Below are 18,145 nucleotides of genomic sequence, written 5' to 3' on the forward strand. Positions count from 1 at the left end.
CATCCACCTTTCGTTGTTCGTCTTGTGCCTTGCATTTTTGCCTCTCGCATCCTGCCAAGCCATCGACCAAGTCGTGGATTCATAGCAGAAAACAAAGAAACTAGTAACTCTCGCTATATCCTAGTTGTGATCTTCTTGACGTTGATTTGAATCTCAAGTCAATATCACCTTTTCTACTCCTTCGTTTTCTCTTTCAAAAGCCTCCTTCACTTCTTTCACAATGGCCGGTCCTGGTGGTGGTCCTCCTCGTCGCAGGTATGTATCAGTAGCTCGCCTTTCTATCTTTGCTTTTTATTTTTTTAATGTGGCTTCTAACTAACTCGTGCTTATAGCCACACAAAGTCCCGCAAGGGCTGTGATGCCTGCAAGCGTCGCCATATCCGCTGTGATGAGACCTTCCCTCAGTGCCTGAACTGCACTAAGCACAAGATCCGCTGTCCCTACAACGACATGCCAATTGACCGCTCGGCTTCGCCCGACAAGGCTGGTCTCGTGTGGGCCGACGATGTGGTCAAGGTTGCCGACCAGTGGCTGAACACCATGGTTTGGCCTTTCCCCATGCTGAACCTCTTCAACTACATTGACCCCAAGAGCCTCAAGCTGGATGATCTCCGTCTGCTGTGCCATCTCTGCCTCGTGTGCAGTGAGCTGGCTTCGCAAAACAACCTTGGTCTCACTGTATGGTCTAGCCAGATGCCTGACATCCTTAGCTTTGCCGCCGTGTATCCGTTTGTTATGAACGCTGTCCTGGCTTTCTCCGCTACTCATATGGGCACTGTTCAAGACTCGCCTGCTATCCGCAACATGGCTTTTGCTCATCGTGGCAAGGCCCTCAAGGGACTGAGCGAGGCTCTGCAGCTGTTCAACCCAGAGAACTCGGACTCTGTCCTTGCTGCCTCAATGGTGCTTTCGTGGCAAACTACTGAATGGTAAGTCCTGCCTTGTTCTCTAATTGTCCGTTCCCTTTGGCTCAGCTGGCCGTCTAACAAACCCCTCCAATAGGCGTGATTGGTCTAAGCATATGAACGGTACTCTTTCCGTAAGTAGTAACTCCCTTAGCATAACGATTGTATCACCAATCCACGCGGTGCCGTTTCCCTAACAATCGTAGATTATCGATCTCATGCGCAAAGGTAGTTATGTTTCCAACTTCCAAGCCTTTATCGACGAACAGCACGTGACCACTCTTGCTCCTCCTTCGCCCCGGCCCGACCACAAGACAACCCAGCCTGAGAAGGAAGACATGGAAGTGCTCCAGCGTACTGTGCAGCAGCTACAGGTTCTCGAAGCCCACCTCAAGAACACTGGAATGGACCTCAAGGATGTTCAGAATCTGATCAACTTTGTCAAGAATGCGCGCAAGGCTAGCTCGTCCGGCATCACTGTGCAGCAGCAGCATGAGAAGCTGGCTCCTCTACGGTCCTGGCTCTTCTGGCAGCCTCTCAGATATCTGGGTTCCTCCAACTCGTCGTACACTGGCTTGGTGATCATTTCGCACCTCTATGCGGTGGCCCTCGTGATGGAGCGCCTTTTCCCTGATATTGGCGCTGGATACTTTGGAAGTCTGACCGTGAAGCCTATCTTGGAAATGAGTGAGCGCCTCTACCATGCTGCTGCTTCCGGTGACGGTTCGGTGGCTGCTCTGATGACTCTAATGCGCGGTCCTGTTGGAACTGCCAGTGAGTTCCAGCAGCGCCGCGGCTTTGTCTACCAGGCTGCTCCTGAGGTCTATGGTACCCCGACCACTAGCTACTATGCTGTGTCCGAGGCTCCATCAACCCCTTCCATGCTGTTTGCTGGCACTTCTGCTTCGCCCGTCTTTGCGCCCGAGCCACTTCCGTTCTTCGAAACTCCTGCCCACACTATGCCTATGATGTCGCCTGGCCTCTCGACAAACCTGTACCTTTCGGTTCCTAGTCCTGGATACGTCGCCAGTGGAAGCCCCTACAGTGCTGCTTCTAGCCCCGGTACTACTACCTATGACAGCTCCTACGTGTCTGACCCATCATTCAGTGGGGACTGGAACCCTACGCAGTGGCAGTTGCTTCCGGAGTTCTCGCCCATAGCCCCCGAGTGCGTTCCTCCTTCTATGACGACGGCTCTGCTATACTAGAGTGAAGCCAGCTTGTGGCTACTCTGTATAGTATTACCGAACACAAACACATAACAGGCCGTTAAAAGCACCGCATATGTATACACACACAAGGACCCCCGCATTGACCAAGACCGCCTTTTTCTCTCTCCAGGACTCACTCAGCTAGGAGCTACTCGGTGGCAGGAAGCCCAGCTGTCAGTTTTGCCAGCCACAATGACCCTTCATCCTCTATGGTTGATCTCTCCCTGACATCACCTCGAGGCATGAGCGGCTATCTGCAACCTCCCGAGTCTCCTGCTCCTGTTGCCCCTGAAGCCCCAGGGTCTGATGCACCGCAGCCCTGACTTGACGCCTTGCTCTCTCTCGCATCGTATGCTTTTCCGTTTTTCAAGCTCTACCACCGGCCTGGCATGTTCCCCCTGCTTGCTTTGTTTTCAACTGCCGCTTCGTCTTGTTCCATCACCGACCAACCCGCCATTTCCAAGCATTAGTGTCCTTTTTTTTTTCTCTTTTTTTTTTCCTATTTTCTCCTGCTTCTTCCACCTTAATTCTCGCCAATACAAGACGCCACGTACAATCGACGCTCCTTATCACGATATTCAAGAGGAGGTATGAGCTGCCTGCTCCCCCTCTACGACATTCCTTTAGATTACAGATTCTTTTTGCATTTCCAACCTGGAGATCAGCAGCAAGCTGCTTTTTCTCTTGACGACATTCCTTTATGAACTATGACATCCCAAAACTTATACTCGAGGCTCGACGCCACTGCTCCCCCTCCTCCCCCATCACCTCTTATCCACCGCCTAATAGTCTATTGTCATTGACATTTTCTCTCCCCCCCTCCCTCTCCGTTCATATCACCGACCACCAGACGGTTTTTGTACCACTATTCATACTTTAATGATACCCTTAAACAACCCAACGCCCGCGCTCTGTTTGGGACGAGCTTATGCGGGACAGAACCTTCCTTATATTAATAATCCCCCTACCCTCTTCATTGCACATTATCACTACACCGCACTTTGCACTATATACCTGTTACGACCGTCATGACCGACCAAAAATCTTGCATTTGCATTTCAGGTTTTTCAGACACATTCCTTGCTTGACATTGATGGGGATTATTGAGTGATCCGCCCACCCACTTGCCGGTTGGCACTTTTTGGCTTTTATTATTCTTTTCTTGTGTCTGCCATGTTTATGGGTGTTTTCCCCATATTCACGGCCGGCACCACACTTATTTTACCTGTGTGCTTGCGTCTTGTTTTTCTTCCCCCGCAGGCGAGCATCATCTTGTGTTTTTTGTCTTTCCGCCCTCTATTTCATTCGGTGTCTGGGTATAGCTTGGAGTTTATTTGGACTGCAATTCCTTTTTCATCATTGTTTCGTTTTCTTTAATTGTTTGTCTTCAGGAGATATATTTTCTGATGGCATCTGGTTCTGTCAGACGGAAAATCTCATGGCGTTTGCTTTTGTTAGGTGCATATAGTTGAATCCTTTTTTAATTACTTTTTTTCTCTCTTCAAGTAATGTTCTTCTCGTTTACCTTGTTTGGTTGTATTTTCCGACGCTACCTTTTTTACTTGAACTTCGCATCATACCGGTGATTTGTGATCCTTCCTGCCAATGGACATGTTGGATGTTCTGACCACCACAAAGTAATATTGATGTCGTATCTTCTTATTTCTCCCCAGGTGCAAACAACACACTATCCCCATGATAAATAAGAAGCTATGTCTCCGGGACCAAATTTTCTCCGAACCCTTCTTCTCCTTGCGAGCCTGGAACACAATGTTTATGCTCTAAGCTCGGCTTCTTCGCAACTCTCAACATTGGCCCTGATCCCATTACCGTATTGGTGATTTGAAACAAAGTTTGATACAGCCATGTTATTCTCCATTTCCTGTCTAGCAGGCTGGCCTTGCCCTTTCTTGATCTACGACTTTCCTCTGGACCAACATCCATGACACAAATGACGCTCGTGGGAGTGATGAACAGGGGCAGACTTTGATAGAAGGAACAGAAGAAAAGATATTTTTGGCAGCTCTAGCTTTCTGAATACGAGGTTCCTTTTGACCCATATCCCCGTTTTTTAGCACTCAGGGACAGCTTTATGAGGGCAGCAAGTAGGTGTCGATTTTGAACAAGTCTAGTTGCCGGTCCCTGAGCCTTGCTTCGAAGGGGAAGGGGGGGGGGGGGGGTATGAGATGAGGGGGCAGGCAGCAGGCAGGCATTCTGCACGATCTTGTTGCTTGTACTCTAGCTGATTCGAAGGACCAACGGTCGGTCTTTGAGTGGGAGAATGTGTCTTTATTGCATTTTATTTTTCGTTTCAAAAATAGCGGAAACGAAACGAAACATGGAAATAAGCCATGGCTTCATTTAACTGCGAGCGAAGGCCAAAGTGGCTTGATTAAACATTGGACTAGGGAATGCGGATGCTTTGCACTATTGAGATGACATGATATTGTAAGTGCTGGAAGGATTCTGTAAAGTCTATTAATAGAAAGGTATGCTTTCAAGGGGGCCATGCCTGCCGACATGGAAGAAGCCTGTAATAATGCAATAACTCTATCCTGGTCGGGTTGAAAGAAGGTTGGCGAGAAAGGAGCAAGGAAGGCTCTTTTCGAGCTCATGATAACCTCCTTCCTAAACCAGAAGAAGAATATGGAAGAGTAGCAGCTCTTCCTTCCTTTTGTTCTTCCTTCATTTCTTTTTCCGCAGATTTTGACTGCAAGTTCCTTTCTTTCCTCTAGGTCTTGTAGAGTAAGGTAGTTGCTCTGTATGTATCTAAATACAGTCACATGATGACATAGCCTCGGCGCCTGATTGAACCTTGACGGCGCTATACGCGACTAAATTTTTTATTCTAAATGCAAGGGATATTGGTAGTTACTGTTATTTCTTTTTTATTTTTTCTTCTCTTTTTCTACGGCTTTGGCTTTGCTAGGTTTACCGTGGCTGAAAGTCTACTTTCACATCGAACAGCACACACAAATAATAAGCCCGTATACTGTCTTCTAGCGCATCACGAGAACCATCCACCTGTAACTCAAACGCCCTACAAAGCCCCGCCACGGTCTCACTTACTACCAACTCTGCAAGATGCCGACCAGGGCATGTATGTCCTGGCGCCCCCCATGCTAACGAGTTTCGCTCTAGGGCAGCAATTCGCAATCGGGCATCAGCCGGGCTTTCTGTCTCGCAGTAAGCAGGAACTTGGAGGCCTGAGGCAAGTGTCCATGTAGGTGCGCGAGGCTCGCAGTCGTCAGGGCATGGTGAAGCGGATGAGTGGGGTCTGATGGTAGTAGAGGAGGCGGCGGAAGTTGGAGAAGAGATAGGAACCAGCCACCTCTCAGGCCGAAACGAGTAGGAATCAGGGCCAACAAGCTGCATGCTGCGATGAATTGCAGTAGGCGAGCAACCAATCGTTGTCTCAGGAGGAAAGGTGTAGCCACCAAAGCAGAGGCCGCCGGGACCGACAACACGGGACATGGACATGCTGATGACAGGGAATAAACGCTGAGATTCCTTAATGCAAGCCTGTAGATACGTGTAGCCCATAGGCTTGTCCCTCGCATTGCCCCCCTTACCGTTGGCAGAGGCCGTATTCTCGTCTACTGATGTGGCGCTGTCTTCGGCCTGCTGCAGTTGCATTTCCTCGTACACCTTCTGTTGGACTCCAGGCTCCATGGCTATCAATGCGAGGGCTGCGGTCAGTGTGGCAGCCAGCGTCTCATGACCAGCCCCGAAATTAGTAACCGCCATGCGTCGTAGGTACTCATCAGTGAACTCGGGCTTTTCCAGGTGTAACTGGATGAGACTGAAGAGTAGGTCCTGCCTAGCATCACCCTTAGGTTTAGGGTTAGAATGCGTAGGCACCAGGAGGTTGATGCGTCTTTTGACTTGTCGGTAGACTCCCTTGGAAACTGTTAGTTTGTAGGCCACTGCCAAGGAAACCTGCCAACACACATACCGGAAAGAAAGGGCGGAAACCCTTTGGAGTTGGGAAGGTAATGCCCCATAGCCGTCCCCACAGTCGACCAGTGGCCTTGGATGCTTGTCCTGCTTTGGTTGCAAGTGGAAACAAGCCAAAAACACTTCTCCGACGCCATGTCAAGTACCCGTGCTCTCCGGTGTGATGATCTGTCCCATCACGGAGAAAGCCTGGCGACCATGACAGAACGGATGCACTGAGGGCCTCGATAGCGATAATGTGTGTCCATTCACGAATATCCAGCGCCTCCAACCCTTGGGATTGTATTGATCTGGTCTGGGAATCTGCAGTGAGTTTCTCTTTGTCGCCTTTTAGGTTGCGCGAGTCCTGTTGAACTGATTTGATGCGAAGAATAGCCTTTTCTACGACTGCCTTCACTGAGGGCCGCAACTTGGCCATGGCCGCCGCCGAGTATACACTCCCCAACATCCGTCTTTGTCTTCGATACTTGACGCCGTCTCTTTCTGACAACAAATCCAACGAATCCTTTTCTGCCACTACTCGACCAAACAGGTTTCTGACTGGTGGCTGCAGCGCGCTAGCTAGATAGAACTCGGACTTGTTCAAAGGGCCGTTCCCAGTAGAGCCGGGAGCAGAGGATATTGACGGCATGGAGGGTGGGTTGGTGGCGTATATAGCCCGAATCCCTTCTTCCGAGCACACCCATATCTCGTTTGGCCCTAAGCGCACGACAGGACCATACTGCTCATGAATCTCCTTCGAAAGATGAAACATTCGGCCATTCCTCGAGTGCACAGCAAGCCATATGTTGGAGACAGCAGCTAGACGAGGCCCGGGGATATGAGACAGTGGGTGGAAGTACAGGCGGTACACACATGTCGAAGCTATGGATATGCAAGCAAATATCGAAAAATACATTGCAAAGCGTCCTGTTGCAAGCAAGGCCGATATAAGGGAAGCCCTTACCACCTCGGATGCCACAGCCAGAGTGTGTGTCACATCACGATAGGCCACCATGGTGAAAACTCACTCACTATATGACGAATAACCTAATGAGAAACATCAGCTATATAAGACACAGAATGTCAATCTAGGCTTGACTTGATGTATGTTTTTCAATTTTTAGATGAATCCATGATTTTGGTGGTTTCTTGTGAAACCAGGGAAGAAGTAAATTTATTTAGGGTGTCACTAGGGTTAGTGGTTGCACGGGCGGGTGCCCACCACGAACTTTTCATCAAGACTACTGCCTACACCTATAAATTAAAACAAATGCACCGATATATATAATATGCGACAAAGGGGATAAGAAAAGTATATTTCGCATGGATTGAGACAAGATAGAACGGGGAAGGACATAAGAAATTTGTATTTTGTACCAGAATGCTCTCAAGTAGTAGTAGGCCTAAGAAACACTGAAGCCTAGAGCAAGAGTTGGAGTCGTCCATCGAGAGAACCAAGGCAGATCAAGGTGAAGCCAAGAATTTTGATACAAAGACATAACGCGAAGCAGTAAGAGAGCCGAGAGAACAAAAGAAAGAAAGAAAAAACAAACGCTGAAACTCCGAATTTCGCCCGACGCCTTCCGTCGGCAGGAATAACGATAACGAGAGACAAACCAATAGAGAGATAATATATGGACATAAAAATCAAGGCAACAATGAACCAAAAAAAAAGAGGCTGGCTGGCTAGGCGGAATAGGCAGGCTGATATGAAACGATAGGAAAAGAGAACAAGAGAAAGGAAGGAACTCTGGGTGTAGTATAGCAGATAGCTTCTAGCAACGTGTGTTGAATTTTGCAGAGGCAAAGCCAGTGGTATCCAAAAAAGAGAGGTCCGGCGCAACGTGTCAAAGCTGACCTTGCAGCTTGTATCAAGGTAAAATAAAACAAAGACAAAGACCATAATAAACCCGCGTTCACACATTTTCTTTTTACAATGCCAAGGCCGAATAGGCCCTGTGACTACATAAAGAATGTTCTCTACCGAGAAGGCGCAGGAGATGCAATACCCGTGGGTGCCTGGGCGGAATCGTGGCCCAAGTCTGGCGCCGACGTAAATTCGGTAAACTCAGATGCAGCGGCATTATCATGGCTTGACGAAGCTGCGCTATTGCCTGATGATGATGGTATAGTAGGTATCATGGCGGGCTGTGCGGAATTCGTGTAATCAATCGTAGACGTAGCTGTGGACTCTGCTGAAGCTTCAGGAATCGGTTCAACCGAAGACGATGGCAGATCACGGCGGGGATGCTGTTTCACAGCATCATGATAGCTGGGAATCGGTGGCACATGTCGGGCTGAAGCATTTGAAGCTGTTCGGTTACGATTGGCGACTCGAATCAGTGGCGTGTTTTCACTGTCCGTACTGTTGCGTCGGCTATTGGTGGGCGAAGTAGCGGGACTAGTGTAGTCAGGGGGCGGGTTGAGAGCATCTTGTAGACCAAGACCAACCGTATCTCCTCCGGTCTGGCCTTCCGGCACATGATGGGAGCTCTCTCCAGTTTCCTCGGCCGGGGCGAGTTGGGCAAGAGAAATGTCGGTTGGACTTCGCTGAGGGCCCGGACTGGTGGGAGACAGGATTCTGGAGTATGTCCCACTGCGGGATCTAGCATGCTGGGGGTGTAAGACGTTCGTCAGGGCCGTGACTCTATACGACGAGAGCGAGTTTGAGTGTCCACGACGCGGATATTGCGGCCCAGTAAACCCGTCCTTTCCAGACTCAAGGAGAATACTTCCAGCCTCTGAGCCATAAGGCGGGGGAGGAGCTAAGCTGCCAGTGGCAGGGGCAAGGCCCCATTTCTTAACATTCGCCTCAATGAAGACGTATCCGGACTGGCCGAGATTGACATGAACTGTGCAAGGTCCATTGGCGCCAATAGCGGGGAAAAAATTGGGATTCTTGAGGCCATGTGCGACATCATCAAGCTTTTTCCCGTTTCGGGTGAAGAAAATGGCGCCGGTGCGAGGCCGATACCCGACACCAATAACATCGCCCTGTACGAATTGAGGGCCGTAGGGGGTTGCGTTAAAGGGCTGGTTGTAGCGTCGGGTTCCGGAGGAGAGATAAGCAACAGAAGTTTTGTGGAAGCCTATTGTGCATTACCTTTGTTAGTGACGGAGTTGGAGACGACGCAATAGTTGTGTGTGTGTGTGTGTGTAAACTCCGACTAAGGGCATTTCAATGGATGGTGACATGCATAAAGAGAGCAAGGAAAATGGATTCATGCATATATGCAGAGAAGGGGGGCGATTAGGGCAATTTCCACTCAGGCTTACCCGGTAGGCGGAATAAAGGGTACGGCTTTGTAGCCATTCCAATGCTGATGAGGGTATTTTCGGGCTTTTCGAAAATCTTGGCCTCCCAGTAGTATACTTCGTTCTGCTTGGGGACAGGCAGATTAGTTGTAACAGTGCACTCAGAGTCGAAGAATTCAATCTCAGTGCGTTGCTCAACAAAGCAGTTGGCAATTTCCAGCTCAGGCTCAAACTCCCAGGCTGAGACGCCCTTTTCCTGGATAGCAAGGTACTGGGATAGCGAGATTTCAGAGTCAACTGATTCGGGTGGGTTGGCGGTGACAAATGCTAAAAGAACGAAGAGTCAGTACATTTTAAAATGCGCATGAAGCAGCACGGATCGTGCGAGGTAGATAGCTTACCCTTAGCGCGAAGATACTCGGTCCGCTGTATCTCATCCATAGCCTCGAGAGCTTCCTCCTCAGCACGCGCAAAGGCCTGCTCGTCGTCAAATTCACCTGGGCGGCCAAGGAAATCAAGCCAGCCACGACCAGATTCGACGGCCGACATTCGCAGGTAATAGAGGGCCATCAAGGCCACGCCTATGACGATGGCGGAGATAAAGGAGGACAGCAGTCCTACGAGAATTATGCTCAAGACATCGTTATCGGGCTCGGACCCCATGATGGGCAGCGAGAGGGGGGGGGGGGGGGGGGAGGGAGAAGAAGAACGGGTGCGCGTGATTATTGGGCGAGTGTGTGGAATTGAGAAGTGCGTATTGCTTGGGGTAGCCGCAACAGGAAGCTGTTCAATTTCAAGTCGAGAATGCAGTAATGAGTGGTTGCGACAAATGGGACTATAGCAAGGCTGTGAATCGGAATCGCATACGAGGAAATGGAGACTGTGGCGATAGAGAAAACTAGCCAACGGTGTAGAAAACAAAGTGATAATCAGATGCCTGGAGGTCTCGGGTTAAGCGTAATCGAGAAAAGCGTGTGCTTAGTATCAAATCGAAATGATCCTATATATGGCGAGGCTGCAGGCGAATGTCGCCGTTCGTCGCAGCTGCATTCGAACTACTTATTGATAGGGAGATAAGAAGAGCACAAAGAGAGTGTGGGTGGGAGAGAAAGTGAGAGCAAGGCAAGAAGGCAAAAGCAGGAATCTGATGACGATGATGAAGTAATGGAGTAAACGAAGCGGAGAAAATGAGATGCCAGAATGATTGGATGACAAAAAAGAATAAAAAAAAAAGACGGTAAATGTGATGTGTAAGAAAGGCGAAAGGGCTTCTTAGCAAACCCAGAAAAGTCTCACAGCGCAAAGCGGATTCAAGCAAGATAAAAGACCATAAGCAAACAAAAGAAGAAGAAAAAAACAGTAGAAGAGAAGAAGACAAAGACGAGTTCAGTCAGGTTTGTTCGTTTGCAGCAGACGCAAATAAGGTCGCTTGCGTCAGAAAAATCGCGTGTCGATGCGTTGCCTCAGAGGGGCTTTGGCTAAGATCGTTTTTTCAAGGGCAGTTGATGTTTCATAGGCCTAGCCAAAAAAGAAATGAACAGGCAAGTCGACAAGATAATTCACAGATGACTGAGAACAGTCGGATATGCACAATCAATATATCAATGTATAACTAAAAAAAAAACCACTGTCTCAGCCAAAACCATCAGCCTGAGTTGATGTACATAAAAAGAGCGGCAATCTCAGGATTTATTTCCTCAAACTCCATCCATCCCCTCTTCCAAAGACAGCTCTCCTCCAACACTTTCCAGGCTGCCCTATAAGATAGTGGGCAGGCCCCCTGTAATTTAGATGGCCTACATAAAGTGGGTGGAGCAGGGAGAAAAGCAGGCCCCATCACTTTAGCCCAAAGCTGCCTGATTGCTAGTACTGCCCAAAGCTCCAGCCAGGCCACAAGCTTGTGGCTTAAGTGCTCCCTAGGCAGCCCCTGCAAAGTTGCTTTTGTTAAGTATTTGGCTTGCTCGCATCAGTATCCACTAACACAGTCAACAAGGGCGCGCCACTTTGTGGCTGACAGGAAGTAAGCAGAAGGTCATTTTATTGAGACTCCTGCATTTATTCATTCCCGAACCAGCTTGTCCGTCCAATATAGAGGGAAAATTCTCATGCTTTGATTTGCTCACATATTTGCATCTGCCTTGTCTTCAAGCTTCATGTTCGTTTCTAGTTTGTCCATCTGTATGTATATCTTTCCTGCTTAGCCCCTGGATTCACGCTGTTTTAGACCTTCTCGTCGAATCCTTTTCTCTGCTTCGGCGCATAATTCATTCCATGGTATCCGCGAAACCGGGAACAAGGGAGTTTGTTTCATGGCTAGTCGACCAGAACAAATGACCGTTATTAGCAACCCTAATCCAATAACCCTAGGTGAACATGCTCAATTTAGATCTTGGTTAATGACTTCACTATATTGCCAAATCTACATCTGAATACCTAAAACTAAATGCAAAACACAATGTCATATCCAACTGTTCGTTAAGTGTTGTTTGCATGGCAACCAACTAGAAGAAAAACATTACAAACTCAAAAACTCGCTCAGGCGCCACGGTGCTCTGTCATAGGCACTGTACTTCGCTCCATGCCCTCCTGTGACCGGTCACACATGTCACACGGCTTACGCTCAGTCTACATCATCGTGGTCAGACTGCCGGGTTCGTCTGTATCCGCGGCTCTTTCTTCTTTCCTCCCGCGCTGCTCTTTCCTCCTCCTGCGTGCGAGGCCGCGACTGCGAAGTGCGACGACGGCTGCTTTCGTCACGTGACTCTCTTCGCCGACGAGAAGGCTCACGCGTCGGCGGTGCCGGGTCGGGCTGCGGAGCGCGTGTGGCACGAAGCTCGGGGATGGGGTGGTAATAGCTCTTGGTGCCGGTAGAGGAGTCGGTTTGTGCCGTTGTGCCGCTGATGGTGCTAGAAGTAGGCCCACTGCTGCTAATTTCACTGGGTGGTACCCAGTGCGACGAAGCTGGGCCAGGGCTAGCCGGGGTTGTACGACTCTCTTCGCTAATGCTGCTGATTTGGGTTTGGGCCATCTCAGAGCGAGGACGACGCTTGGACTTTGAGCGAGGTGCACCGGATCGTTGGTATGTGTAACTGCGGCGGAGGCCTTCGGAGGCGGTTGAGGTCGTGGTGGTTGAATCGCCGGCATCCGTGCTAGCACTGACGTCACTAGCGCCACCACGGAGAGCAGCAGCGCGGTTTTGGCGATGCAGAGCACGGGTTTCAGCTTTGAGATTTTCTTCCTCGGTACGTCTGTTGCGGTCGGCTGTCGAGTACACTTTGCGGATTCCAGGGGCTTTTTTCTTTTGCGGCGAATTGGTGGGCGTTGGTTGCTGGTTATCTAGCAAGCTGGCTGAAACGGCGCTCTCAGTGGGGATGGTTGAGCCCTCCCATTCCGAGCCATCGGCCTGTCTATTCATGCCACCCACACGGGCGGGCCTCTCGGAGCGGTATTGACGGAGGTTGGCAAAGGCCTCGGCCTCGGCCTCTTGCTCCATGAGGACTGTGTCTTCGCCTGCATTCATGGCACGTTCCTTGGCAGCCTTCTTTTCGCGCTTACGCTTCTCAATTTTGCGTTTGCGTTCCTGGCGGGCTGGCAAATCGCTGGCGCCAGCCGTGATACCAGAGATTGTGGAGCCCGAGAGGCCGGTGTTCTCTGTCATCTCGGTGCGGTTGTCACCATAGTAGTCATGGTAGATGCTGCCACCACCGAGATCGGTGCTCTTGGTGGCGTTGGAAAGGACGGTGCCGTTAGGCCCCTTGCGGCGTAGCACTGTTGAGACATAATCTTCCCAGTCGTTATCATGATAGGTAAAGCCGCCGTTCTTAGCCCAGAAGAAAAACCAAATGATGCCGACTACTAGACAAGCCCCCAAGAATCCAAAGAATATGAACATGGCGACCTGGTTGATGTTCTTCGGGTCGATCGTGCCCTCGCCTGGGTTGTAGTTCTGGAGGTTTTGATCGCTCTCTTGTCTGCGCATCTCTCGGCTGATCATGAGAGGGCCGAGAGGGTTCAACTCCTCATCAGTGAGTATGCGAGCAGCGGCTCGGGCGGGCAATGTTCGAGCGAGGAGGCTGTGAGCCTTGCCGGCTAGCAACTCCAGACTTGACGACATTGCGAGGGAAGCTTCAACGAGCTGGAATTCACCGTATGGAGTTGTCGCGATGAGGCGGTGAAGAAATTAGTTGAAGTAAAGCAGAAGGAAGGAATGTTGTGGCATGCAACGAAAAACAAGTGGGCTTCCAGCGCGAGTTTATGATTTCTCCCGCACCCCAACGATGAAGAGAGTAGGGGATTAATTAGCTGGAGAGGTGGAGAGGTGGAGAGGAGAGGAGGTGGGAGGCTTGTAACTAAAGAAACAGGTAGACTGAGGTAGACAGCCTGCGGTTGTCGCCTGGGCAACTGCACTCTGCATCAAGGTACATGTGGATGGACAGGCCGACCACAAGTATGTATGCAATATTAGCAGGGGTATGTCCTCATAGTTTATGCCTTATCCAAAAAGTTAGGGCGTGAAACTGTATGTATACCTTAGCCGCCTTGTTCAAAAGACTGTGGCATGTCACGGAAACCAAGAGGAAATGCTTGCACAGAAACGATTCCGTAGCCGCCAACGCAATATTTTCGTGTGCTTGGCTTGACTGTGCTACTTGGCTGCTCTTATCCACGGAGAGTACATGTCGAGTTCTACAGCATAAAATGTCTTGATGAAGACCCCTAGAAGTAAACAGATGCATGTCACCATGACAACATGAAAGGCCCCGCTAAACAAGCTTTGGTTCCAGCCAATAAGCATGCAGGCAGACAGACCCCACAGTTTGACACTATCTTTGTTGGATTAGACCTGCTTACTGGTGCTCTAACAGCGTTAGTTGTCCGCTGTTTCATATGCAAAAGATCACCAACAAGTTGTACTGAGGTTGAGACTGAGACAGAGGAGACAGGAAGAGAGGGATAGGTGGCAGAAAAGATGCGGAAGGGGGAAGGAGCTCGTATAACTGCATGCACAGGACATGTGATAAATAGTGCTCACGTGGTTATGGAATGTGTCCAGAAAAGTGGAGTTGACGGATAGGAGCCAACCACTGTAGCACAAGACGACCAAGGAGAAGGGGCCAAGGAGAAGGGAGTCAGTCAGTCATATCATATGAGGAAACAAACCCAAGATACATTAGGGAGAGAGAACGGGAAAGAGTTTGTGCATGGCAGTAAGGAGAATCAAATTTATCAAGTCAGGTTAAGTCAATAAATCAGTAAATACAATAGAGTAAGCAAAAAAAAAGAAAATAAAACTGCAACCCAACACAAACAACATCACCGTCATCCACGTCTGCCCTTGTCGGTAGTGGTGGGTAGCGGTAAAGCAAAGCCGCGAGGCTAGGAGCTTTTAAGTGGATGATCTTCTGAACTTTGGCCACCACAGATATGAGTCTTTGAAAAACAATGAAGCCAGAAGAACCCCCAAAATCATAATGTAGAAACATGAGCAAAAAAGAAAGCGGAAAAGAAGCAACAAGAAAGATACATGAAGAGCATAGGCCCTAGGCATGTCAAAGGGCTCGTGAGAAACCACGGCCAATGCTAGGCAAAGGCGGATGTTGTGGCACACATTCGAATATCAGAATGTGCTTTGGAAAGGTCTGGGGTTCGAACAAAAAGTCATCAAACCTCGGCAAACGGCAGAGACGCCAGTGTAGGCTGAAACACCAGTGATGCGCGCATCTGGTAGTATCGGCACTACAGAAGCCAGTCAAAGCCGAGACCATAGACCATGGCTAGGCAACAAGACCAAGGCGCCAGCTTCGCAGACTTGTAGATTTCATGAGAACAAAATCAATCATGCGTAGTAAAGTTGACGGCATGAGGCCCAGAGCGCGCGAAGCATGGCAGCAAGGGCGCCACTAGACCAAGAAACAAAGACCGTAAGACGTCCGTAAAACAATGAAATGGAGTCGAAAAAGAGGAAATAGGAGCCATAGCAGAAAGTAAACGAAAAAAAAAAAAAAAGGAAAAAAAGAGATGGACAATAATAAAAAAAAAACGAATAAAACCCAAGGAAATATGTCGTATACTCATAACCTCGTAAACATGCAAAGCAAGACACATGAAGACCAATCCCCTTCTAGTAGCTAGACTGTTCGGGTCACTTTAGTAATGGTCCCCATAGTTGTAAATCGGGGCCTCGTAACGACGGTCAAAAGACCCGCGGGTAAACGAATTCGCCGCCTGGCTATTGGCACGGTTACGCTGAGGTACACGTTCCAGACGGGTCATGCGGTTTTCCGAGTAGTATGGGGCCGAGTCTAGAGCTGGCCGCTCCATGGCACTCCGGATAGCCATAGGCTGAATAGAGGACAGAGTGAGCTCGGTTCCATCCTGGCACTCAATGTCACGCCCAGAAATGTTGACGACGGCACTGCCGCCGCTGATCCTGATTGTAACATCCTCCTCGTTGGAAGACCGGGTAGTGTGCGTAGTAACCGAGGGCTGTCTCCACTCGCTTTCATCGCCACGGCTGCCACCGCTGCGGGTAGAACGGCTGCTGCCGCCGTAGTTGGCACGGTTGACCTTTTGAAGCGCATCACTAGTCAAAGCAAGGGTCTTCATGCTGTTGGTCAGGTTCTGGTAGGCACGTGCAGCCCCGATCTGAGACTCGTAGTTTTCGGGAAAGCTGCCGCTCAGAGGGTCCTGGGCATAGTACGAAGAGGGGCGACGTGTGCGGGGATGAGGGGGGCGGCCGGAGTAGCTGACAGAGCCCTGGCGAGGGCGGGAGCTCCCGCTAGGGATGTAGTCATCTTGTTCAGGTGAGACCGGGCGATAGTAGCCAAATTCCTCCAGGTCGTCTTCTTCGCATACCGAGGAACGATTGCGGAGGTGAGAAGAGCGCTCTGGGTGAGACGGCCGTGAGAACGCACCCGAGACTGGGCGAGCAGACTTGGGGCGTGTGGGGATGCCGACAGGAGGAGGCATCTTACGCTTGTCTTCCTCGGCAAATCTCTTGCGTTCATCGTCGCCGTCTCGCTTGCGCATCGAGGGCCGGCGAGTAGTCAGCTGGCCACCATGCGGGGCTTCGTCAAGATAGTCATCATGATGATGAGAGTCTCGACGGACTGCCTGCGCGGACATTGGCCGGGAAGGGCCAAGGCGCTGGACCAAGCGGATATTCTGGGCTTCGGCGTAGTCAGGGCCGGGGGTGGTGGGGGGGTGGTTGTAGTTGTTCAGTGGTGGAGGGGGGTAGTTCCCGTAGGTGCCTGGCGGCCCGGGAAGCTGAGGCGGCATCATCTGCGCTTGGGGGTGCATTCCCATGGGAGGAGGACCCATGATATGGCCGGGCATTTGGCCAGGCATTTGGCCAGGCATTTGGCCAGGCATTTGGCCAGGTCCCGGGCCCATGTTCATGGGAGGCGCAAACATATTCTGCGGGGGAGGGGGCATCATCTGCTGACTTGGGTGATTGTGGTAGAAGTTGGCGTTAGATGGGGGAGGGCCTGGGTACCCCGGATGGGCAATGGGAATATTGGAATTGAAGGGTGTGCGGTTGCTGTGGGAGCGAGTCCGAGTGAGCTGTTGGCTGTAAGAGGGCTCAGGCTCTTCTTGGTAGTTGGCGCTGTTACGATGCTCCTTGGATGGGCGGTGCATAGAAGAGCGCCTGGCATGCCTTTCCCGCTTGCGTTCTTTGTGCTCCTGGGAGCGCTCACGGTCACGCTCGTAAGAGCGCTCGCGGGACATGTGGCGGTCCTTTTTGGCCGCCCGAGACTCTCGGCGTTCACGACGGGCAGGTCTGGGGGGGGACTTCGTGTTCATCGTCGCTCATCAGTGGTGATTGCTTGGGCTTGCGGACTTCTTTGGGAGGAGGCCGGGGGGTAGCGGCAGTCACACGGGTTCCAGGCATGATGGCTTCAGACTCGTCTTCTGCTGCCTCTTCGCAGTAGGCAGGTTGCATTTTTGGCATGGTTGGAAGGAAAAGAGTGAGAAGAAAGTGGGAGAGAGGGAAAATATAAAGGAACAGGGAGTCAAGGGGCCGCACAGGACAGGACTAGACCCAAATAGAAAGACAGCAAAAAAAAAAAATAAAGAATTGAGACCACAGCCGCTAGTCAGGCAGCTAGCAAATCAGCAACAGGTAGCGCAGTTAGGCGGATAAAGAAAGGAAACCCAAAAAATAGAAGAGACAATAGGCAAAGCAGCTTAGGAGCGCCTTGAGCGGTGAAGCAGGAGAGAGAGAGAGAGAGAGCAGACTCAAGTTCTTTGGGGAATCAGCAAAGAAAAGAAGGAAAACAGACCAGGCTGAGAACAGGGAATCTCCTCTGCTTTTTTGTTTGTGCTTTTTCAGAAAGGATGAAGCAGGAGACTTTCAAGGGTCCTTGGGTGCTTCTTGGGCCTAGTTTGTCCTAGTGTCAGGCGAGAAGGAAAAGACAGGCAAGGGACTTGGCCTTGGAAGTGGGGGGTTTGCTCTTGGACGCAAGAGCCAGCCAGGTAATGGGAGAAGAGGGCCAGCAGGGAGTAGCTATGCCAGAAATCCCAGGTAGTGAGTGTGCAGCGACGATGGTTAGAAGCAGCCTGTGTTGGTAGCGATAGAGAATAGACGTCTAGTCTTATTGACCGTCACTATGTAGGAGTCGAAGTGGAAGGAGAGTTGGCGACATAAAAGAAGAAGAAGAAGAAGAAGAAGCGACAGAAAAGATGGAGAAGGGAAAAGAAAACGAAGAGCTAGGACACAGAGGAGTCTGATCTATGCCGGGCAGGGGAGGGATATTTGTAGCAGCAGAGCGCAGGAAGATAGGTACCAGGGCCAGCCAGTTGTTCCTATTTAGTAGTGGCAGTAAAGGCAAGGCA

At 50.3% G+C, this 18,145-nt stretch overlaps 5 protein-coding genes across 5 annotated transcripts; 1 reads left to right on the plus strand and 4 right to left on the minus strand.

The window, feature by feature from the left end:
• Nucleotides 1-220: 220 nt before the first annotated feature.
• HOO65_040537 (Sterol regulatory element-binding protein ECM22) lies at nucleotides 221-2,439 on the plus strand (the record flags this gene model as incomplete). Its single annotated transcript, XM_071002644.1, has 5 exons — nucleotides 221-255; nucleotides 333-929; nucleotides 1,003-1,039; nucleotides 1,112-2,073; nucleotides 2,262-2,439. The coding sequence occupies 5 exons, from the start codon at nucleotides 221-223 to the stop codon at nucleotides 2,437-2,439; spliced, it is 1,809 nt and encodes a 602-aa protein (XP_070859380.1).
• Nucleotides 2,440-4,847: 2,408 nt separating this feature from the next.
• Nucleotides 4,848-7,070, minus strand: HOO65_040538 (Cytochrome P450; the record flags this gene model as incomplete). The annotated part of the gene is made up of 3 exons (XM_071002643.1): nucleotides 4,848-4,853; nucleotides 5,186-6,016; nucleotides 6,072-7,070. The coding sequence occupies 3 exons, from the start codon at nucleotides 7,068-7,070 to the stop codon at nucleotides 4,848-4,850; spliced, it is 1,836 nt and encodes a 611-aa protein (XP_070859381.1).
• Nucleotides 7,071-8,035: 965 nt separating this feature from the next.
• On the minus strand, nucleotides 8,036-9,973 carry HOO65_040539 (Protein ssh-4; the record flags this gene model as incomplete). Its single annotated transcript, XM_071002703.1, has 3 exons — nucleotides 8,036-9,144; nucleotides 9,332-9,637; nucleotides 9,712-9,973. 3 exons carry the CDS (start codon nucleotides 9,971-9,973, stop codon nucleotides 8,036-8,038), a joined length of 1,677 nt encoding a protein of 558 aa, XP_070859382.1.
• A 1,957-nt stretch (nucleotides 9,974-11,930) lies between these two features.
• Nucleotides 11,931-13,424, minus strand: HOO65_040540 (uncharacterized protein; the record flags this gene model as incomplete). Its single annotated transcript, XM_071000676.1, has 1 exon — nucleotides 11,931-13,424. The coding sequence occupies one exon, from the start codon at nucleotides 13,422-13,424 to the stop codon at nucleotides 11,931-11,933; it is 1,494 nt and encodes a 497-aa protein (XP_070859383.1).
• A 2,033-nt stretch (nucleotides 13,425-15,457) lies between these two features.
• On the minus strand, nucleotides 15,458-17,113 carry HOO65_040541 (uncharacterized protein; the record flags this gene model as incomplete). Its single annotated transcript, XM_071000677.1, has 1 exon — nucleotides 15,458-17,113. The coding sequence occupies one exon, from the start codon at nucleotides 17,111-17,113 to the stop codon at nucleotides 15,458-15,460; it is 1,656 nt and encodes a 551-aa protein (XP_070859384.1).
• Between the last annotated feature and the right edge of the window lie 1,032 nt (nucleotides 17,114-18,145).

The sequence above is a fragment of the Ceratocystis lukuohia genome, assembly GCF_044167205.1.
Source record: "Ceratocystis lukuohia strain C4212 chromosome Unknown Supercontig4_pilon, whole genome shotgun sequence".
Taxonomy (NCBI): domain Eukaryota; kingdom Fungi; phylum Ascomycota; class Sordariomycetes; order Microascales; family Ceratocystidaceae; genus Ceratocystis; species Ceratocystis lukuohia.